The 25,873-nt window shown below is 40.5% G+C and overlaps 1 protein-coding gene across 3 annotated transcripts in view; it reads right to left on the bottom strand.

Annotated features, from left to right (window-relative positions):
- Positions 1–1,573: 1,573 nt before the first annotated feature.
- LOC139750824 (uncharacterized) overlaps positions 1,574–25,873 on the bottom strand; it is a 54,318-nt gene continuing 30,018 nt past the window's right edge. For all 3 annotated transcript variants that reach the window (XM_071665592.1, XM_071665594.1, XM_071665595.1), the window contains 2 exons: positions 12,482–13,309; positions 1,574–6,938 (listed from right to left, as the gene is read on the bottom strand). In XM_071665592.1, the coding sequence (XP_071521693.1) occupies positions 5,647–6,938; positions 12,482–13,301 (2,112 nt within the window). In that variant the 5' untranslated portion in view covers positions 13,302–13,309 and the 3' untranslated portion in view covers positions 1,574–5,646. The remainder of the gene's footprint in view (positions 6,939–12,481; positions 13,310–25,873) is intronic.

Genomic DNA, 25,873 nt, shown 5'->3' with positions numbered 1-25,873 from the left:
ATGAAAAATAGTTCTTATGCAAGTAATAGTTCAGGGAAATCTTTAGCTCAAAAACTTTTTTGTCTTGAATTTAGATAACACTCAAACTCTTCTACACTTGACATAATCAAGGAAAATATCCACAGGCCGGCTTATACGCAATAAATAAAAATCGATTTATTACAGATTCGTCTGAAGGAGTAACCATTATTTACTGATTCACAAGCCATTAATTAATGTTGCCCAACATATATTTCAACCCCAGATTCAAATTCAGCATGAAAAGTAATTCTTATAGAAAGCTTTTCAAGCAAATCTATTATCCTCTCAAACATTAAAATTTTTCATGTTATAGTTCAGGAAACTGTTTAGCCCAAAAACCTTTTTGCTTAAAGAATTTAAATATACTGAAACGCTTCTGTAATTGAAATAATCACGGAAAATATCTAATAATGCTTCCCGAAGCCACCAGATACCCAGTAAATACGAAACAAATAATCACAGAATCTTCTAATAGAGTAACCATTAATTACTTATTTAACATTCCTTGATGTTTCCCAGCATATATAAGAATATATTAAACCTCAGATTCGATTTCAGCATGAAAATAATTCTTATATGGAGGTTTTCTACCGTGTATTATAATTACAAACATACCAATACTTACACCTAATATAGTTCGAGGAATGTTTTAGCCCCAAAACTCTTTTGTTTTAAAACTGAAATATGACAATGAAAAGCTTTTATATTTGAAAAGCTCTCAAAAATATCTCAAACCGACAGATACTGAATAAATACAAACCGAATAATCACAGAATCTTCTAAGAGTAATAATCGATTACTTATTTACTTAATTCAGCATGTAATATAATACTTATACTAGGGGTTTCAAACAAATCCATTACCTTCACAAAAATGCCAAATATTGCAGGTTATATTTCAAGGAATAATCCAGCTGAAAAACCCTCATTGTTCAAAATCAAAGTGACACAATGAAACGCCTCTATAACATGCAAATTAGTACAAACTTAACCACCTTTTGTTGCCCTGACTTTACATGTATATATTCTAAAAATAAATTTCATTGCACTGAACATATACCTTTTATTATGCTAAACAGTGGACACAGCTATTTCGAATAATTCATGGGATACTTATTGGTGCACAAAACTACTCCGTTCTCTTGAGGCAACAGTAGAACACATAGAAACAGTAGAATTCCAGCTCTGCATGACGAAATAACACGGCAACAGAAGTTGGGAACACTTCCCTGCAGGATGCTTTGGCTCACACTTTGAAATGACCACCGATTTGTTCGCCATAAACTACCTCGACGTCTGCTCCCGAGCAACAAACACTCAGTATCATGTTTGTTGGTGTTGCCATATGAACTGTTCTACACATCAGTTAAGCACCCATCATTCACACGAGTCACAGGTATTACCTCACCCATTTCCTCGTACACAGAATAAATTGATTTCTTTAGCATCTACTGACAAAAAAAAAAAAAAAAGAAATATTTGTGGGGTCGTCTAAAATGACAAATATATCACAGATTTGAGGATAGCAACTGGACAAAAACTGCAGATGCAAATAGATTTTTATTACAAATAATTACATATTATGGATGGGGAACAATAACAAGAGAACAAAGTACAACAACAAACACAGAAATCAGCACCTAGTTATGACCTGTGATACATAGTTTAGACACTAAGCAGTGTACGAACTGCTCGTTAATGGGAGTGCGTTAACTGAAATGGGGGAGGGGGGGTCACTTTATTCCGTAACGAAATTATTTCGAAGCATCATAATTTCAAGACATCGTTTTCCGAAAAAAATGGTACCAAGTAGCTTAAACCTAAGGAAACACCTACACGGAATAAGTCAGATTTTGTTTTCCTAATCCCCTGATGATGTGATTATAATACTCACATCATCAGGAGAGATACAAGAAAGAAATATAAGTCAGTTGATACACAACGAAGAGACGTAGCTAGGACGCCATATGGTAAACAAGAGGTTGTCCAAGACAGACAACGAGCGTATCATAATCATATGTGGACAAGGAGGGAAATTATTTACAAATTTTATCAACAATGAAGCTATCCAATTTGTATAGACCTTCACTAATATTAAGGTTATAATTCATTGTGTATTCAGTAATAGAAGATTCAATGATATTTCTCGTAGTACTGGAGTTAGAGTTAATAACTGAGATGGCATTACTCCAGTCAATACAATGATCGTAGTTTTTAACGTAATTGAACAAGGCATTTGATTTTTGTCCTGTACTTATACTATATTTATAATGCTTAAGTCTAACAGAAAGATTCTTACCAGTCTGCCCAACATAAAACTTACACAATTTCTACATGGCACTTTATAGATGCATTCAGGAGAATTTTCTGGTGAGTTCCTGATTAAGATATTCTTTATAGTATTATTGTTGCTGAAGACAACATTTACATTAAAGGATTTAAGCAACATGGGAAGTAAAAATTATTATTAAAAGGGAGAACTAAAAGATTCTTGGTGTCAATGGGAGGTTTGGGTTCAACTCTATAAAATAACTTTTTTGCTAATTTAAGGGATTTATCAATGAAAGATCTAGGTACCTTAATTTAGATCCAATAGAATATATCTTCTCAAACTCATCATCAATAAACTCTGGACTGCAAATACGCAGTGCCCTAAGGAACATAGATTGAAATGATGATAATTTAACTCTGTCATGCTGAGATGAGTAATAATGGATATATGAGCATACATTGGTAGGTTTTCTGTATATACTAAACTTAAACTTGCAATCTAAAAATGGTTACATACCATTATTTTCATTTTATGCGGTAAATTTGATGGAAGGTACTAAATTGTTAAGAGGGGAGAAATGTTTGTAAATTTTCACTGTTGGCCAAACACAAAGAACATCATCTACAAACCTAAACCAAATTGCATTAGAAGGTAAGATATCCTTTAGTAATTTCGATTCAAAGAATTCCATATAAAGATTACTTAGTACAATGGGAAAGAGGGTTACCTATTGCCATACCAAATTTTTCAGCATAATATTCTCCATTGAACTGAAATACACAGTCTTTTATACACAATTTCATCCGTTCAATGTAGTTTTAATCTTAGGATGCACTAATGAAGTATAGAGATTAGTTTTTTAGATAAATCGAATGCCCTACTTACAATTCCGAAAAAAAAAAATCCCTTTTTTTTTAATAGTTATTACAAGACTTGTCATCAGAGATCATTACACCTACGTATTTTTTTTCGTTTCGTTTATGTAACCAACAGACCTCTTACCTTAGATTGGCTCTTCGTGTATTGTCTCGAGGTTAAGAATTTGTACTTAACTTGAAATTATTGTCTATATCAGCTTGTTGCTTAATTTTACAGCTTCGAGTTATTTGATATTATTTTAATCTAATAGGCTAGACAATTATCAGTATCATTAAGGTTTAACGCAGAAAGTATATTTGAAATTCGCTGAGAACAGTGTTATGTGTCATTTACTCCACACGACCGGTTGTCTACTTTTTACCTATTTAGCGTTCTTTTAAGATATGCTTTATAACTTAATGCCATGAGATGGGAAACATATGAATGATAAAAGCAGATCATTAAAGCTAAGTTATACTCAAATTCAATGTAAATAAAGCGAAAATGTTGAATAAACTACTCAAAAAGAGAGGGACTTGCAATTATGTTATCTGCTAATACTCCTGTACATAGATTTCTTTTGTCTATCATCATTAATTCCCATTCACAGGCAATGGATCGAGTGGAATGAGGATGATTTTTATAGCAAGTTAATTTCATAGAGCTGGGGTTCCCAACCCCAACTCATCATCAAGCTATCACGGTACAGGGAAGTCAAATTTCATAATAAGGCTTCTTCCATCATGGATATCTCACATATCGAATATGAACGTCTGTGTGCGTAAGAACACCAGACGTGCTCAAGTGAATACCATCATCTGGACACCACGACGAGGGCTTAATAATCAGATCTAAATAGGGGCTTACCATAGATGTGGGTTGATTTTTGCATCTGATTTACTTCGTCTATCACTAGCTGACGGGCAAATAAAAGTCTATAATCATTACATATTTGATGGACTGGATTTGCATATTCGAATCTTAAATAGAAAAGATTATTCATACAAATGAATTTATTGCATCACGTGACATAAGTGATGCCTAGTAGTGTCACACAAGTTACTTTATTTTTTTTTTAGGGTGGCGATTTGGCGATTTTTTTTTTACTGAAATTCCATTATTTTTTTTTTATTGGGGACCATGATAAATATATTTATCAAATTACTCATCTGACAGATAGACCAATACAGTCTGCAACATTAGATGACATTAGTCTCCACCGTACTCGTCCAAGGGCACGGGATAATCCCTTAACACGGAGGTGACTACGGACGTGTTCCTGGTCGCTCTGCGTGTACTACTGCGGGAAGACGTAGTCTATCTTGTCCGACTCAGCTGCTAGCCAGTACCCGTCTGAACGGGTGTCCGTCTGCTGCGTTTCACAACATGTTAAAACCTTTGCTCTAAAGAAAGGTAGTGCTGTTGTTGTACAAATGCAGAAAAGGAGTGAGGGTCAGATCCACAAAAGTGCGCTGTGCTGTATTGTTATCTATTAGATTTATGGCAGAACATGGGATGATATTTTCACAGGTAAAAAATCATTTGCTACCCCTGAACAAAATTTTTCTTTCGTGTGACATGGCTTAAAATATGACACAAGAAAGCAGAGGGCTCATACGTCATGCAACAGTTTCAGAGGTAAGATGACTCAGTTAATAGCTATCCTGAAAGTATATCATAAAAGTTTATATACTATCGTTCTTTATTTTGAAATAAACTGTTACAAGATACGATGCCACAATCATCCACTGTTTGTTCGTGTCCTTTAATGCTGCAATCATGATTACGAGTCAGGTAACGGCTAACATTGGAACCAAGGGCGAATGTAAATCAAGACTTCCACACTTGAGATCAAAGTGAACCACCACAGGACCTGCCTGGGGGCCGTCACTGGTTCAGAAAAGCTTTCGTTAAGATCACGTTTAGAGCGAGATTTTACTTATGTCAGTTCGGTTTTCAAAAATCTTAAAGATCTCTATATCGTGAACGCTGGATTTATCAACTTATCAATGATTCTTTTTTGTTAAATAGCCTACCTACTTTAACCTATCACGGGACTTTAACAGCAAGCGGTATACATATATACGTGCTTAAAGTGCAAAAAATCCCAAGATGTTTCGATCGTAGCGGTCTGAAACGAAAACTTCATACTTCTGGTTCTGAATTTCAATATTCTGACATACAGCTTTACTCACACTATGATAAAAAGAATTGATCAATCCACACGAGGATTGTTTGCTCAAGTTTCCCTCAATAGAAGAGGGGGCGGTCTTAGATTCCTGGCATAATCTGGACCTTTATAAACTACGAGACCTCTCCTGTCGCTTATGTTTTTCATGTGGCAGGAAACATTTCGACATTTGTGAGAACAATACGCATGAATAAATGTAAATGGTGATTGTCGTAAGCTGGTATCGTTCATGGAGTCTAAATTATTCACTTCGGTTTGGCACTATAGAGACAGAGAAGCAAGTAGCAAGGAATGCCTGAAGCCATTTACTTCTTTCCTAAGATACTGATGCTCCTCGTGGCGGCGTGCGGTCTTCTATCTCCGGGCCCATGGCCTTTATTATCGCCACTGTTCCGCCTGTAAACGTAGCTGTTCCTATAGGGGACCTGCTGACCGTAACTGTTTCTGTAAATGGTGTCCCGCTCGTACGTGTAGCTGTTCCTGTGGGGATGCTGCTGCCAGTAGCTGTCCTGCTGGTAGCTGTAATTATTCTTGTAAATGTCACGCCACCTGAGTCTGTTCCTCGGGTGGGTGTCGTCCTGTCTTTGAATGTTGCTACGCTGGTAGGTATTCCGCCCGTGATTAAACTCTGGCGAGAGGTTAGTGAAGGTAGGTTTTGGCCAGTCTCTGGCGTGTCGTCGTCTGTCAGTATTCTCCTCACCTACAGGAATATTTTGATCAAAATCTTTTTTAAGACCTTCACTATAACTTTGATATGAACTTTGATGCGAACTATCAAAACTTTGATCGAATCCCTGATTTTGACCGTGATCAAAGCCATGGCTTTCACCTTGATGGGAACTTGGATAGAAACCATTAACACTAGCATCGACACCCTGTTTGGTACTTTGGTCAAAGCCATGATTTGAACCTTGTTCGAAGCCTCCGTTCGAACCTTGGTTTGCACCCTCAGCCAAACCTTGGTAGGCACTCTTAAGAAAACCCAGATTAGCGTTATGACCGACTTCCTGATGAACATTTGGATCAAAGCCTTGGCCAGCCTCTTGATGAGAATCCTGATCCGCAACTTTCCAGTAACCGACATTGAAATTTTGATCATTAAATCCGTCGTCATTATTTAATTGATAGTTGCGCTGATTCTCCTTACCATAGTGAGTGTAGCTGCTTTCCTCTCCACCCTGATGATTATCATAGTGAGTGTAGCTGCTCTCCTCCTCACCCTGATGATTATCATAGTGAGTGTAGCTGCTCTCCTCCCCACCCTGATTATCATCCTGATTGTCACTGTACTGGTAGTATTCCTCCACCTCTTGACCCTCATCGCCGCCATCATCATAGTGGTTGTATCCACCTTCCTCCTGGTCTTCCTCTTGATCATAATCATAGTGAATGTTATCCTCCTCCTCCTCGCCTTCATCTTCACCATACTGATTGTATCCTTCCTCTTCCTCTTGATCTTCATCATTCTGCATGTATCCTTCCTCTTCGTCACCTTCGGCCTCACCGTATTCCTCTTCATCGCCGTAATCATAGTCTGTCATGTAGTCAGGGTACGACTCCATGTAGTCTGTTCTTTGGTTGGGGAAGTACGACCGCACTGTGGAACGCAGAAAAGGGAGGTTGAAGTCTGAGCTGCGATGGTAGAGTAAGGTCTAGTGATGGGTAGTGTTTTACGAAGTGTTGTGACATGATGCTGAATACTGTGAACTTATGCAAAATGTTCTGACACTTGTGGTAAACGTTGTGACGTAGTGCTACTAAACCTTGTGAACTAATGCTAAATGCTGTGAGTTTGTACTAAGTGTTGTGACCCAGTACTAAATGATGTGAACAGTGGTAAATGCTATGAACTAATGCTAAGTTTGTGACCCAATGTTGAATGTTGTAAACTAATGCTAAATGTTAAATTCTGTAACCTAGTGACCCAGTGCTAAATGTAAAGAACTAATACTAAATGTTGTAAACTAATACTAAACGCTAAATTCTGTAGCTTAGTATTAACTGCTCTTGTCAAGTACTCGTGCCTTATAAGCGATATATGCTTGTTTTCAAATGATAAATGCTATTTAGCTACATGTTCTAGCCTTGTGCTAAATGCTTGGGTCCACTGTTAGATATTACACCAGTTGTAAATATGGGGATGTATTCAGGGAAGCAGTGATGGCTTGCACAAAAGATGCTTGTGGCATGAGAAAGGTGAGAGGTGGGCAGATTAGAAAGGATAGTGAGTGGTGGGATGAAGAAGTAAGATTGTTAGCGAAAGAGAAGAGAGAGGCGTTAGGACGATTTTTGCAAGGAAGTAGTGCGAATGACTGGAAGATGTATAAAAGAAAGAGGTAGGAGGTCAAGAGAAAGGTGCAAGAGGTGAAAAAGAGGGCAAATGAGAGTTGGGGTGAGAGAGTATCATTAAATTTAAGGGAGAATAAACAGATGTTTTGGAAGGAGGAAAATAAAGTGCGTAAGACAAGAGAACAAATGGGAACATCGGTGAAGGGGGCTAATGGGGAGGTAATAACAAGTAGTGGTGATGTGAGAAGGAGATGGATTGAGTATTTTGAAGGTTTGTTGAATATGTTTGATAATAGAGTGGGAGATATAGGGTGTTTTGGTCGGGGTGTTGTGTGAAGCTCATGAGAGGGTCAGGGAGAATGGTTTGGTAAACAGAGAAGAGGTAGTGAAAGCATTGCGGGAAATGAAAGCCGATAAGGCGGTGGGTTTGGTTGGTGTTGCAGTGGAATTTATTGAAAAAGAGGGTGACTGTGTTGTTGACTGGTTTGTAAAGATATTAAGTGTATGTATGGTGCATGGGGAAGTGCCTGAGGATTGGCGGAATGCATGCATAGTGCCATTGTACAAAGACAAAGGGGATAAAGGTGAGTGTTCAAATTACAGCGGTATAAGTTTGTTGAGTATTCCTGGGAAATTATATGGGAGGGTATTGATTGAGAGGGTGAAGGCATTTACAGAGCATCAGATTCGGGAAGAGCAGTGTGCTTTCAGAAGTGGTAGAGGATGTGTGGATCAGGTGTTAGCTTTGAAGAATGTATGCGAGAAATACATAGAAAAACAGATGGATTTGTATGTAGCATTTATGGATCTGGAGAAGGCATATGATAGAGTTGATGGAGATGCTTTGTGGAAGGTATTAAGAGTATATGGCGTGGGAGGTAAGTTACTAGAAGTGAAAAGTTTTTATCAAGGATGTAAGGCATGTGTACGAATTGGAAGAGAGGAAAGTGATTGGTTCCCAGTGAATGTCGGTTTGCAGCAGAGGTGTGTGTGATGTCTCCATGGTTGTTTAATTTGTTTATGAATGGGGTCGTTAGATGTGAATGCAAGTTTTGGAGAGAAGGGCAAGTATGCAGGCTGTTGTGGATGAGAGGGCTTGAGAAGTGAGTCAGTTGTTGTTCGCTGATGATACAGCGCTGGTGACTGATTTATGTGAGAAACTGCAGAAGTCGGTTCAGAAGGGTTGATGGACAAGTTAATTGGGAGGTAAGTTTGAATGGAGAAAAACTGGAGGAAGAGAAGTGTTTTAGATATCTGGCAGTGGATTTTGCAGCGGATGGAACCATGGAAGTGGAAGCGAGTCACAAGGTGGGGGAGGGTGCGAAGGTTCTGGGGGCGCTGAAGAATGTGTGGAAGGTAAGAACGTTATCTCGGAGAGCAAAAATGGGTATGTTTGAAGGAATAGTGGTTCCAAAACGTCATATGGTTGCGAGGCATGGGCCATAGATAAGGTTGTGCGGAGGAGGGTGGATGTGTTGGAAATGAAATGTTTGAGGACAATATGTGGTGTGAGGTGGTTTGATCGAGTAAATAATGAAAGGGCAAGAGAGATGTGTGATAATAAAAAGAGTGTGGTTGAGAGAGCAGAAGAGGGTGTATTGAAATGGTTTGGTCACATGGAGAGAATAAGTGAGGAGGAAGACTGACAAAGAGGGTATATGTGACAGAGGTGGAGGGAACGAGAAGTGGGAAACCCAAGTGGAGGTGAAAGGATGGAGTGAAAAAGATTTTGAGCGATCGGGGTCTGAACATACAGGAGGATAAAAGGCGTGCCAGGAATAGATTGAATTGGAACAATGTGGTATACCGGGGTCGACGTGCTATCGATGGATTGAAGCAGGGCATGTGAAGCGTCTGGGGTAAACCATGGAAAGTTTTGTGGGGCCTAAATGTGGAAAGGGAGCTGTGGTTTCGGTGCATTACACATGACAGCTAAAGACTGAGTGTGAACGAATGTGGCCTTTGTTGTCTTTTCTTAGTGCTACCTCGTGCGCGTGGAGTGGGAGGTGGGTAGGGGGGTGCTGTTTCATGTGTGGCGAAGTGGCGACAGGAATGGATGAAGGCAGCAAGTATGAATATGTACATGTGGTACATTTGTATATATGTATATGTCTGTGTATGCATATGTATGTATACGTTGAAATGTATAGTTATGTATATGTGCGTGTGTGGTCGTTTATGTAGGCGTATGTGTATGTAAGTGGGTTGGGCCATTCTTTCGTCTGTTTCCTTGCGCTACGTCGCTAACGCGGGAGACGAACCTAGGACGCCATTTGGTAAACATGTGATTGTTTACCAAATGGCGTCCTAGCTTCGTCTCTTCGATGTATATCAACTGACTGTTGTATTCATCTCTTGTGTCTCCCCGGATGATGTGATTATTACACGAAAGTGCACTTGGGAACTTTTCGTGTTTTATTTTCCCCGTGGACTCATAGGAATATCTTAGTCACGCGCAAAATTGTGATCCTTTCCAACACACACACACACATATATATATATATATATATATATATATATATATATATATATATATATATATATATATATATTATATTATTTTTTTTATTATACTTTGTCGCTGTCTCCCGCGTTTGCGAGGTAGCGCAAGGAAACAGACGAAAGAAATGGCCCAACCCCCCCCCCCCCCCCCATACACATGTATATACATACGTCCACACACGCAAATATACATACCTACACAGCTTTCCATGGTTTACCCCAGACGCTTCACATGCCTTGATTCAATCCACTGACAGCACGTCAACCCCGGTATACCACATCGCTCCAATTCACTCTATTCCTTGCCCTCCTTTCACTCTCCTGCATATTCAGGCCCCGATCACACAAAATCTTTTTCACTCCATCTTTCCACCTCCAATTTGGTCTCCCTCCTCTCCTCGTTCCCTCCACCTCCGACACATATATCCTCTTGGTCAATCTTTCCTCACTCATTCTCTCCATGTGCCCAAACCACTTCAAAACACCCTCTTCTGCTCTCTCAACCACGCTCTTTTTATTTCCACACATCTCTCTTACCCTTACGTTACTCACTCGATCAAACCACCTCACACCACACATTGTCCTCAAACATCTCATTTCCAGCACATCCATCCTCCTGCGCACAACTCTATCCATAGCCCACGCCTCGCAACCATACAACATTGTTGGAACCACTATTCCTTCAAACATACCCATTTTTGCTTTCCGAGATAATGTTCTCGACTTCCACACATTCTTCAAGGCCCCCAGAATTTTCGCCCCCTCCCCCACCCTATGATCCACTTCCGCTTCCATGGTTCCATCCGCTGCCAGATCCACTCCCAGATATCTAAAACACTTCACTTCCTCCAGTTTTTCTCCATTCAAACTCACCTCCCAATTGACTTGACCCTCAACCCTACTGTACCTAATAACCTTGCTCTTATTCACATTTACTCTTAACTTTCTTCTTCCACACACTTTACCAAACTCAGTCACCAGCTTCTGCAGTTTCTCACATGAATCAGCCACCAGCGCTGTATCATCAGCGAACAACAACTGACTCACTTCCCAAGCTCTCTCATCCCCAACAGACTTCATACTTGCCCCTCTTTCCAAAACTCTTGCATTTACCTCCCTAACAACCCCATCCATAAACAAATTAAACAACCATGGAGACATCACACACCCCTGCCGCAAACCTACATTCACTGAGAACCAATCACTTTCCTCTCTTCCTACACGTACACATGCCTTACATCCTCGATAAAAACTTTTCACTGCTTCTAACAACTTTCCTCCCACACCATATATTCTTAATACCTTCCACAGAGCATCTCTATCAACTCTATCATATGCCTTCTCCAGATCCATAAATGCTGCATACAAATCCATTTGCTTTTCTAAGTATTTCTCACATACATTCTTCAAAGCAAACACCTGATGCCACACATCCTCTACCACTTCTGAAACCACACTGCTCTTCCCCAATCTGATGCTCTGTACATGCCTTCACCCTCTCAGTCAATACCCTCCCATATAATTTACCAGGAATACTCAACAAACTTATACCTCTGTAATTTGAGCACTCACTCTTATCCCCTTTGCCTTTGTACAGTGGCACTATGCACTATGTACGAAACCTTTGGTTAGATAGATACCAAGAACCTATACCAAAACGTTTGGGACATAACACGAGATACCAGCACTAAACGTGAAGTCTAAAAATGTCAAAATGACTCATTTGAAATAACCTGAATAGCAAGCAATGTGATGTGCTAAAAGATAAGATTACCACCCTAAAAGGAATGTAAAGAGAACGATCGTAAAATGAATGAACCAGCTTGTGTAATGCACTCACGAAATACTATATGTACAGCATACATCATTCCTTGATTTGATACGAAATCTGAATAAAGATAAGCTTAAAGGCTGAGGTCTAAAAGGGGCTCAGTGATAAGGTCAAAGCTTAAAAGACTAAAGAAACAAACACCTGGAAGTGATTACCCTGTTATTCATTCTTGATATAGAGTAATAATTTACTGAATTAACTGTCACCATAACTGATATAAAGGTATAATGTGCAGAAAACTGATAACACCTCGGCATTTCATGAAACGAAATAGTGATCAGAAAAATCTATGATGCGTCTAATTTACCTATTATACTGGCCGGGAAGAGCGGAGCCTCATGTCCTGAACATTCTCTGTTCTGTGTGTGTGTGTGTGTGTGTGTGTGTGTGTGTGTGTGTGTGTGTTTTAATCATCACATTAGTATCTTATTAGAAAGCCGTAATTGTGTTCTAGAGAACGTAAAACATATCATGAATATCTAACGGCCAAAAATACTGGTCAGCCAAATGATACTTACAGAAAAGTGACCGAAAACCCAGGAAAATTAGGGTATTGATGGCAAACTTCAGGAGGTCGTGTTCCCCAAAGGTGTATTCTTGGGTAAAATAATCAAAGATGCCGAGGGCGAAATCTTTGTCTCCTTTGCCGCTGGCATCTGTATTTTCTTCTGTAAAGACGGAGTAAGTCTTAAAATGTTCCTTAACTCTATACCACCAGTCCGTAACTGAATGAGACTTGGCAACAGAAGTAACGAAATCTTTCATCATGCTGAAAAGCTGACCGATCGGGTCGAAACTTACTGTCGTGGAGCTCACAGCATTTTCTTCTTTTTCTTCCCCATCACTGTCTCCGTCTTGGTCATCTACCGAGACAAAGTTCTGACTCTTTAATAAGAAGGCCAAGAGATAATCCCACAGGGGGTTGGGGGCGTCATCCAGAGGGTTCTCAATGTTTTGCGAGTCAATAGATTTCACTGGGATTACAGGGAGAAACTTATATACATTTCGGATCCATTTTGCCCAAGACTCATCCACCGCATCTGTTGCGAGTAAACTGTCCTTATCCAGAACACCTTTAAGACCGAAGGCATTCCGTAAAACCATCTCCAGGATGGTTCTAAAGTCGAGCATTTTCAACCGTGAGATGATCAATCTTGGCTCTTGGACCGATAGATCTAAAGAGGGCATAGATACTGCCTTAGATTCTCTGGCACCCTCATGAGCAGAAGAATTGGCGACTACGGAGGACCGAGGTTCCTGGCGATCATCGCTAGGCATCGACAGGCAGACACCGCAGACCATCACCACCATCATCAGGGAGGGCCAGATCGTGGACATCTTGGCACCTGGAGAATAAAGTTTTATCAGTAAATACATAATTAATTAATTCAATCACCATGCATATTGCCTAAGCAAATAATGATGAGGTTTGGTAGGGAAACTGAATCATGAATTTGTTACCTATTGCTACTAGCTGCTACTAGACATTAATCATGGCTGACATTATCAAAGTGTTCTGTAAAGTGATATAGTGACATGATTCCTGAGCCATTTGCAGGACGCATGAACGTGTCATGTCCCTCTATATCTCATTATGGTCTCCTCGCTTCATACAAGGAAAAGGGACACATATATGATGACATATATTGTTACAAAAATATCCAATAACCACGCACACACACACACACACACACATGGCATAGGCTAGTGTGTGTGTGTGCATGTGTGTGTGTACATACAGGGGAGGAAAGCCATGGTTCATTTATACACAAGGTTAAGAGAGGGGCAACACGAGTGTATATTACCCCCTTAACACACAAACAGTAATTTCGGTAAGGATGTCAAATACACGCATATAAACGCACGGATGCGGTCACTTAATATATACATACATATCATACAAACCTCCAACAGCCAGGATCGCGCTAACCCCAGACTATGATCGCCCCTAATAGGAAATGACTATTCGAATACTATGTTCTCGAATACCCTTCGTCTCATGTTAGTGAGCAACGGGGTCTACACCGATCACTTCCCATCAGGCTCACACAGCCAGCAGACAGAATTTTACCGAACCTAACTATACAACGTGGAGGTATATGAATACGAACAAAGTGCATATGAACGCGCACCTTCATAAAACATACAAACCTCCAACAGTCAGGATCGAACCCGGGACCCCTGTGCAACAGGCGGGAGCGATACCGCTAGGCTGCTGGAGGTTTTTATGTCATTACCCTATGTAGGGGCGATCATAGCCTAGCGGTAGCTCTCCCGCCTGTTGCACAGGGGTCCGGGGTTCGATCCTGGCTGTTGGAGGTTTGTGTGATATATATTATATATCATATCTTATTCATTATATATTAATCTATATATTTATTATAAAACAAGGTAGCGCAAGGAAACAGACGAAAGAATGGCCCAACCCACCCTCATACGCATGTGTATACATAAACGCCCACACACGCACATATACATACCTACACATTTCAACGAATACATACATAAACATACATAAACACATACATATATACACATGTGCATATCCATACTTGCTGCCTTCATTCATTCATGTCGCCACCCCGCCTCACATGAAATCTCCCCCCCCCCCCCCCCGCGAGATGGCGTTTAAAAAAAGACAACAAAGGCCATATTCGTTCGCACTCAGTCTCTAGCTGTCATGTGTAATGCACCATTTCCACATCCAGACCCCACCAAACTTTTCATGGTTTACCCCGGACGCTTCACATGCCCTGCTTCAATCCATTGACAGCACGTCGACCCCGGTATACCACATCGTTCCAATTCACTCTATTCCTTGCACGCCTTTCACCCTCCTGTATGTTCAGGCCCCGATCGCTCAAAATCTTTTTCACTCCATCCCTCCACCTCCAATTTGGTCTCCCACATCTCGTTCCCTCTACCTCTGACACATATATCCTTTTCGTCAATCTTACCTCACTCATTCTCTCCATGTGACCAAACCATTTTAATACACCCTCTTCTGCTTTCTCAACCACGCTCTTTTTACTACCACACATCTCTCTTACCCTTTCATTACTTACTCGATCAAACCACCTCACACCACATATTGTCCTCAAACATTTCATTTCCAACACATCCACCCTTCTCCGCAAAACCCTATCCATAACCAATGCCTCGCAACCATATAACATTGTTGGAACCACTATTCCTTCAAACATACCCATTTTTGCTCTCCACAATAACGTTTTCGCCTTCCACACATTCTTCAACGCTCCCAGGATCTTCGCCCCTCCCCCACCCTGTGACTCACTTCTGCTTCCATGGTTCCATCCACTGCCAAATCCACTCCCAGATATCTAAAACACTTCACTTCCTCCAGTTTTTCTCCATTCAAACTTACCTCCCAGTTAACTTGTCCATCAACCCTACTGTACCTAATAACCATGCTCTTATTCACATTTACTCTCAACTTTCTTTCACACACTTTACCAAACTCAGTCACTAGCTTCTGCAGTTTCTCACACGAATCACCCAACAGTGCTGTATCATCAGCGAACAACAACTGACTCACTTCCCAAGCCCTCTCATCCACAACAGACTGCATACTTGACCCTCTCTTCAAAACTTGCATTCACCTCCCTAACAACCCCATCCATAAACAAATTAAACAGCCATAGAGACATCACGCACCTCTGCTGCAAATCGACATTCACTCAGAACCAATCACCTTCCTCTCTTCCTACTCGAATACATGCCTTACATCCTTGATAAAAACTTTTCACAGCTTCTAGCAACTTACCTCCCACACCATATACTCTTAATACCTTCCATAAAGCATCTCGATCCACACTGTCATATACTTTCTCTAGATCTATAAATGCTACATACAAATCCATCTGTTTCTCTAAGTATTTCTCGAATACATTCTTCAATGCTTATACTTGATCCACACATCCTCTACCACTTCTGAAACCACACTGCTCTTACCTAATCTGATGCTCTGTAAATGCCTTTACATTCTCAATAAATATCCTACAAAATGATTTTCCAGGAATTCTCCACAAACTTATTTCTCTGTAATTTGAACACTCACTTTTATCCCCTTTGCCTTTGTGCAATGTCACTATGCATGTATTCCGCCGATCCTCAGGCACTTCACCATGAACCATACATACATTGAATATCCTTACCAACCAGTCAACATCACAGTTACCCCCTTTTTTTAATAAATTCTACTGTAATATCATCCAAACCCGTCGCCTCACCGGCTTTCATGTTCCGAAAAGCTTTCACTACCTCTTCTCTGTTTACCAAACCATTCTCCCTGACCCCCTCACTTTGCACACCACCTCGCCCAAAACACTCCATATCTGCCACTCTATCATCAAACACACTCAACAAACCTTCAAAATACTCACTCCATCGCATTTCACCACTACTTGTTATTACCTCCCCATTAGCCCCCTTCATTTGTTCTCTTGTCTTACGCACTTTATTCACCTCCTTCCAAAACATCTTTTTATCCTCTCTAAAATTTAATGATACTCTCTCACCCCAACTCTCATTTGCTCTCTTTTTCACCTCTTGCACCTTTGTCTTGACCTCCTGCCTCTTTCTTTCATACATCTCCCGTCGTCATTCGCACTACTTCCCTGCAAAAATCGCCCAAACGCCTCTCTCTTCTCTTCCACTAACAATCATACTTCTTTATACCACCATTCACTACCCTTTCTAATCTGCCCACCTCCCACCTTACTCATGCCACAAGCATCTTTTGCGCAAGCCATCACTTCCGTAAACCGTAAATACATCCCATTCCTCTCCCACACCCCTTACGTCATTTGCTCTCACCTTTTACCATTCTACACTCAACCTCTCCTGATACTTCCTCACAAAAGTCTCCTTTCCAAGCTCACTCACTCTCACCACTCTCTTCACCCCAACATTCTCTCTTCTTTTCTGAAAACACCTACAAATCTTCACCTTCGCCACCACAAGATAATGATTAGACATCCCTCCAGTTGCACCTCTCAGCACATTAACATCCAAAAGTATCTCTTTCACACGCCTATCAATTAACAGGTAATCCAAAAACGCTCTCTGGCCATCTCTCCTACTTGCATACGTATACTTACGTATATCTCTTTTCAAACCAGTTATTCCCAATCACCATTCCTTTTTCAGCACACAAATCTATAAGCTCTTCAACATTTCCATTTACAACAACGAACACCGCATGTGCACCAATTATCCCCTATTACTCACCTTTGCATTCAAATCACACATCACTATAATCCGGTCTCTTGCATCAAAGCTGCCAACACACTCACTCAGCTGCTCCCAAAACACTTGCCTCTCATACACACACACACACACACACACACACACACACACACACACACACACACACACACATATATATATATATATATATATATATATATATATATATATATATATATATATATATATATATATATAACACATTCAACCTGTCTCAGAATTTAACGGAAGATAACAGAAAGTTACGTCTTGTTGATCTGTATGCATAATACAACACATAAAATGTATAAAACGCACCTGCGTATCAGTGCGGCGAAGTGTTTTCACCTCTGAGGTCATTGCTAGTCTGTGGGTATTGCGAGCATGTAGGCATGGTTACATGGCCCATGAGAGGAATCTTATTAGGAGTTACCAAGTTTCTTTCGGGCCCCCTTCCCTTCTCCATGAGTCATCCTGTTTTCATCCACTACGGATTTATACCATAAGCTTTAAGGCTAAAAAGGGCATGGAAGATGAGAGAGGGGTGGACTGGAGCGCTCTGCTGATTTTGTGCATTTGAGGCCTTATGCTCCTATATTCCCTCCATGATAGATATGAATAAATATTATTTTTTTCTATCATACTTTGTCGCTGTCTCCCACGTTAGCGAGGTAGCGCAAGGAAACAGACGAAAAAATGGCCTAACCAACCCACATACACATCTATATACATAAACGCCCACACACGCACATATACATAGCTATACATTTCAACGTACACATACATTAACATACACAGACATATGCATATATACACAGGTACATATTCATACTTGCTGCCTTCATCCATTCATGTCGCCACCCCACCACACATGAAATGGCACCCCCCTCTCCCCGAGATCGTGCGAGGTAGTGATAGGAAAGGACAACAAAGGCCATATTCGTTCACACTCAGTCTCTAGCTGTCATGTGTAATGCACCCAAACCACAGCCCCCTTTCCACATCCAAGCCCCACAACACTTTCTATGGTTTACCCCAGACGTTTCACATGCCTGGCTTAATCCATTGACAGCACGTCGACCCCGGTATACCACAGTGTTCTAATTCATTCTATTCCTTGCACGCCTTTTACCCTCCTGTTTATTCAGGCCTCAATCGCTTTCAATGCAGCGACCCCAGGCATTTCTCCTTTGTCTCTTCCCTGCTTCCATGGTTCCATTCGCTGCCAAATCCACTCCCAGATATCTAAAACACTTCACTTCCTCCAGTTTTTTTCCATCCAAACTTACCTCCCAACTGATTTGTCCCTCAACCCTACTGAACCTATTAACATGCTCTTATTCACATCTACTCTCAGCTTTCTTCTTTTACACACTTTACCAAAGTCAGTCACCAGCTTCTGCAGTTTTTCACCCGAATCAGCCATCAGCGCTGTATCATCAGCGAACAACAACTGACTCACTTCCCAAGCTCTCTCATCCACAACAGACTGCACACTTCCCCCTCTCTCCAAAACTCTTGCATTCACCTCCCTAACAACCCCAACCATAAACAAATCAAACAGCCATGGAGACATCACGCACCCCTGTCGCAAACCAGTATTCACTGAGAACCAATCACTTTCCTCTGTTCCTACTCGTATACATGCCTTACATCCTCTATAAAAACTTTTCACTGCTTCTAACATCTTACTTCCCACACCACATACTCTTAATACCTTCCACAGAGCATCTGTATCAACTCTATCATATGCCTTCTCCAGATCCATAAATGCTACATACAAATCCATCTTTTTTTTAAGTATTTTCACATACACTCTTCAAAGCAAACACCTGATCCATACATCCCCCACCACTTCTGAAACCACATTGCTCTTCCCCAATCTGATGCTCTCTACCTGCCTTCACCCTCTCAATCATTACCCTCCCATATAATTTCCCAAGAATACTCAACAAACATACCTCTATAATTTGAACACCTTTATCTCCTTTGCCTTTAAACAATGGCACTATGCATGCATTCCGTCAATCCTCAGGCACTTCACCATGAACCATACATACATTGAATATTCTCACGAACCAGTCAACAACACTGTCACCCCCTATTTTAATAAATTCCACTGTAATATCATCCAAAACCCACCGCCTTGCTGGCTTTCATATTCCGCAAAGCTTTCACTACCATTCTCCCTGACCCTCTCACTCCGCACACCACCTCGACCGAAACACCCTATCTCTGCCACTCTATCCTCGAACACATTCAGCAAACCTTCAAAATACTAACTCCATCTCCTTGAATAAGTATTATTATTATTATTATTATTATTATTATCATTATTATTATTATACTTTGTCGCTGTCTCCCGCGTTAGCGGGGTTGCGCAAGGAAGCAGAAGAAAGAATGGCCCAACCCACCCACATACACATCTATATACATACACGTCCACACACAGCATATATACATACCTGTACATATAAACGTATACATATTTATACACACACAGACATACACATATATACACATGTACATGATTCATACTGTCTGCCCTTATTCATTCCCGTCCCCACCTCGCCACACATGAAATAACAACCCCCTCCCCCCGCATGTGCGCGAGGTAGCGCTGGGAAAAGACAACGAAGGTCGCATTCGTTCACACTCAGTCTCTAGCTGTCATGTATAATGCACCGAAACCACAGCTTCCTTTCCACATCCAGGCCCCACAAGACTTTCCATGGTTTACCCCAGACGTTTCACATGCCCTAGTTCAATCCATTGACAGCACGTCGACCCCGGTATACGACATCATTCCAATTCACTCTATTCCTTGCACGCCTTTCACCCTCCTACATGTTCAGGCCCCGATCACTCAAAATCTTTTTCACTCCATCTTTCCACCTCCAATTTGGTCTCCCACTTCTCCTCGTTCCCTCCACCTCTGACACATATATCCTCTTGGTCAATCTTTCCTCACTCATTCTCTCCATGTGACCAAACCATTTCAAAACACCCTCTTCTGCTCTCTCAACTGCACTCTTTTTAATACCACACATCTCTCTTACCCCTTTCATTACTTAATCGATCAACCACATCACACCACATATTGTCCTCAAACATCTCATTTCCAGCACATCCACCCTTCTCCGCACAAAGCTATCTATAGTCCACGCCTCGCAACCATATAACATTGTTGGAACCACTATTCCTTGAAACATAGCCATTTTTGCTTCCCAAGATAACGTTCTCGACTTCCAAACATTTTTCAACGCTCCTAGAACATTCGCCCCCTCCCCCACCCTATGATTCACTTCCGCTTCCATGGTTCCATCCGCTGCCAAATCCACTCCCAGATATCTAGAACACTTCACTTCCTCCAGTTTTTCTCCATTCAAACTTACCTCCCAATTGCCTTGTCCCTCAACCCTACTGTACATAATAACCTTGATCTTATTCACATTTACTCTCAGCTTTCTTCTTTCACACACTTTACCAAACTCAGTCACCAGCTTCTGCAGTTTCTTACACGAATCAGTCACCAGCGCTGTATCATCAGCGAACAACAACAGACTCCCTCCCCAAGCTCTCTCATCCACAACAGATTGCATACTAGCCCCTCCTTCCAAAACTCTTGCATTCACCTCCCTAACAACCCCATCCATAAACAAATTAAACAACCATGGAGACATCACGCACCCCTGCCGCAAACCAACATTCACTAAGAACCAATCACTTTCCACTCTTCCTACACGTACATATGCCTTACATCCTCGATAAAAACTTTTCACTGCTTCTAACGACTTACCTCCCACACCATATATTCTTAATACCTTCCACAGAGCATCTCTATCAGCTCTATCATATGCCTTCTCCAGATCCATAAATGCTACATACAAATCCATTTACTTTTCTAAGTATTTCTCACATACATTTTTCAAAGGAAACACCTGATCCACACATCCTCTACCACTTCTGAAACCACACTGCTCTTACCCAGTATGAATAGGTATTTATCAATAATAATTCCCAGTTCCTTTTTTGGACCCTCGGGCCCAGTACCTCCCGCACCCCACCTCTCAGAGAACCTCCTGATAGCTAGGCTTGGATGTGAGCGCAACGGACATGGCCTGGTTACGGGTGTAAGTGGTATATGAATGCAGTTTTTAGCTGTAGACGATTCTAGTTTGTTAGCATTTCAGCGCAAAAATTGAAAGAATGTAGATCTAGCTTGGCTCTGAACGAGAATGCAATAAACTAAAGGAGCTTAATCGGTAAAGCTTAAAAAGTTTAATAAGGATATACGTATCTCATTCATCATGTTTCGTCCATCGCGAGTTATCTACAATACGGTGATGGCCCTCGCTACCAAAAAGGCATCAGTGTACAGCTACGCACCACAACACACACACACACACACACACACACACACATATATATATATATATATATATATATATATATATATATATATATCATTATTTTTTTTATTTTGCTTTGTCGCTGTCTACCGCGTTTGCGAGGTAGCGCAAGGTAACAGACGAAAGAAATGGCCCAACCCACCCCCATACACATGTATATACATACACGTCCACACACGCAAATATACATACCTATACATCTCAATGTACACATATATATACACACACAGACACATACATATATACCCATGCACACAATTCACACTGTATTTAAGGGCTCTTTGCATTTATCAAGGCTTACTGAGGTATGGTATGAAAAATGTTTAAAAAACAATTAGGGAGATTTAAACATTTTTTGAATTCTTGCAGAATAATATATATATATATATATATATATATATATATATATATATATATATATATATATATATATATATATATATAAGAATGTCCTCACTGGTCTATTAACTGTTGGGAAAGTGAGAGAAGTGGCTTTCTGAAGTAACACAGTAAGTGGGTCATGCCCCCTTTTTTTTTTCTTCAAATGTTGTGTGTACAATTTCTGCAGCAACAGGACTTTATGGTTAAAAAGTACTCAGCCTGCCTAACGGGTCGTTACGGGTAACGTGCGGTTTTTGGCAAACATGTGACCATTCGTGACGATGTATTAGAGCGAGTCTAGGGATCTCGTAAACAATATTCTACCAGAGGCTACATGTGGTAGTCCTGTAAACCTGTCCCAGTAGCATACATACGATATGTTTGTGACCAAGAAAAGACACCATATATGACACAGTACACCATATGTACACTCAACAGATATGTTGAGTGTACAAATGACAATACAAGTAGATTTAGATAGTAATTACTGCATTTACTTAATGATTCGTATGTTTGCATTTAAATTTCACCTACGGAGCCGTATCATATTGTACCTAACAATCAATTAGAAGCAAGAACACTCATTCTTTATACACGCTGATTAGACGGATAACTCACTCATTCAACAATTTACTGTTATATACGTTTTGAATCCAACAGTGCTATTCCTAGATATCAAACATCTGCTCTACCATATCCTACAGCCGCACCACCCACGCTCACAAGTTACGTCTTAAACATATACATCCTTGGCTTGTTCTAATGAGTTCCTTAATACAGATAACAGACACTGAAGTTATAATGCCGTCAACCTATGATGCTTCCGCAGTCTGATAAAGGTCTGTACTCACTTGTTTGAAGACAGCAAATACTTTCACGTAACATACCCTAGAACAGAACGGATACTGTAAGAATGGCATTAAGATAAGATGGTGCCCATAATCAATTCTACCAATTTGGATGATGATAATTATCAGGTTGATAAATATAGCAGCATTAAAAAGATTTACCATATTTTTAGCAGGTTTAGTAAATACTGCATTAAATCATAACTATCATCACAGTTGCCATAACATACATCCTTCTTGAAATAACTTGAAATAAAGAGAAAACATAATTTAGTGGGATTTCGGTGTCGGTTAAGTAAGTGTGATTATCTTTTTCATTACCATCACCATAATCAATTCCATTCATTCCTTCATATTCTAATTTGGAAGATGGCAACAGTGCTACAACGGGAATTTATGTGAAATGTATCGGCACATTAATATCAAAGCAGGTAATGTTCAAATGTAAATCAATGTAAAAGATTTTAACATTGCACATTATTCATCCAAGCGTTATAATGAAAATCTAAGGTGAATTTAAAGTTATCAAGAATACCGCAGCATGAAATAATTCTCATCATAGCGGATCTGATGATGGCTGGCATACAGGGGTAAGAATTATCCTTTGATACAGACATAATCAACTGGGGAGAATCAACTTCAAATAACGACTATGGAAGTGTTGTCGACAGCCAGCTCCATCTGTTTAAGCTAGGTTACTGTGCAGATTACATTCATTTTCAAACATTTCGTAAAAGTCACAACGGTTGTAGGAACAAATTTAAGCTTTCTGGTTGTTTTTCTTTCTTTTTTTTTACGTGGAGATAAGTGTGTACAACAGTGGATAAAACAGAGACCCATAATAGAAGGTAGGATATACTTCTCAAACGTAGGGCTTCCCAATCAACGGATGGATTTACGAATCCAGAACGACACACATTTTAGCGACAAAAGCAGATAGGCCATTACTCCACTAATTCTGCTCCGACCCCCACTTATTTTCCAGGTCAGAGGGGCTCTACGTACCAAAGACATGAAGTCGAGGCTTCGTTTGCAATTCTGATACTGTGCACGGCCTACTGGCACCACTTGATGAATGTTAAAATCTGGTTGATCGAAGATACTGAAATATCAAGTGAAAATGGAGGGATATTAGGTCTCCGTAGGAATGATTTAATCGACATTTTGAAGAAAAGGTGTTTAGATGCTCCCAATGGGAAACGAATCATCACAATACATCTTTAAGAACCAGCAGAATTAACTCTGATAAGTGTAATCACAGACGCATCTGTAGTTTGCCAGCGCAGGCATGCACAGTGACTGGGGTATCTTGCCCGCTTTCACTGACACCTAAGAGAGATACGTGGTACTTGTGATGAAGCCGGTATGAGGGCAGCAAGTTACATCTAAGTGGAGTATGTACCCCAAATACCATTAACATTATTTCAGCATGTTTCAGTGGAAATATTACACAGAGTAGTTGGTAGGACTATCATTACGATATCTTCATCTGTATAGCTACCTCGAACGTTTCAAAAAACTTGAGGAAACCTGCTTTCTCCCACGGATACCCGGTTTATGAAAGTGGAGCAATGCTACCGGTACCTGAAAACCGGAGGTTTTGCTATTTTCGGATCATCTCAAGATCTGTACGGAGAGTGTATAATGAAGAACGATATGTTGAGTGTACAAATGCCAATACAAGTAGATTTAGATAGTAATTACTGCATTTACTTAATGATTCGTATGTTTGCATTTACCTTTCACCTACGGAGCCGTATCATATTGTATCTAACAATCAGTTAGAAGCAAGAACACTCATATCATTCTTTATACACGCTGATTAGACGGATGACTCACTCATTCAACAATTTACTGTTATATACGTTTTGAATCCAACAGTGCCATTCCTAGATATCAAACATCTGCTCTACCATATCCTACAGCCGCACCACCCACGCTCACAAGTTACGTCTTAAACATATACTTATCTAAAGCCTACATCCATGATAACCATGCCCAGCACTTACGCCTTAAATCTAGTTTAATAATACCCTGTCACTATACTTTATAATATATATATATATATATATATATATATATATATATATATATATATATATATATATATATATATATATATATATATATATCTTATTCATTTGCTTTGTCGCTGTCGCCCGCGTTAGCGAGGTAGCGCAGGGAAACAGACGAAAGCATGGCCCAACCCACCCACATACACATGTATATACATACACGTCCACACACGCAAATATACATACCTATATATCTCAATGTATACATATAGATACATACACAGCCATATACATACATACACATGTACATGATTCATACTGTCTGCCTTTATTCAGTCCCATCACCACCTCGCCACACATGGAATAACAACCCCCTCCCCCCTCTCATGTGTGCGAGGTAGCGCTAGAAAAAGACAACAAAGGCCTCATTCGTTCACACTCAGTCTCTAGCTGTCATGTGTAATGCACCCAAACCGCAGCTCCCTTTCCACATCCAGGCCCCACACAACTTTCCATGGTTTACCCCAGACGCTTCACATGCCTTGGTTCAATCCATTCACAGCACGTCGACCCCAGTATACCACATCGTTCCAATTCACTCTATTCCTTGCACGCCTTTCACCCTCCTGCATGTTCAGGCCCCGATCACTCAAAATCTTTTTCACTCCATCTTTCCACCTCCAATTTGGTCTCCCACTTCTCCTCGTTCCCTCCACCTCTGACACATATATCCTCTTGGTCAATCCTTAATCACTCATTCTCTCCATGTGACCAAACCATTTCAAAACACCCTCTTCTACTCTCTCAACCGCTCTCTTTTCATTACCACACATCTCTCTTACCCTTACATTACTTACTCGATCAAACCACCTCACACCACATATTGTCCTCAAACATTTCATTTCCAGCACATCCACCCTCCTGCGCACAGCTCTATCTATAGCCCACGCCTCGCAACCATACAACATTGCTGGAACCACTATTCCTTCAAACATACCCATTCTTGC

Source organism: Panulirus ornatus, chromosome 10 (genome assembly GCF_036320965.1).
Source record: "Panulirus ornatus isolate Po-2019 chromosome 10, ASM3632096v1, whole genome shotgun sequence".
Lineage (NCBI taxonomy): Eukaryota > Metazoa > Arthropoda > Malacostraca > Decapoda > Palinuridae > Panulirus > Panulirus ornatus.
The sequence above is the reverse complement of the archived record's forward strand: the minus strand, read 5'-3'. Positions and strand labels throughout refer to the sequence as shown.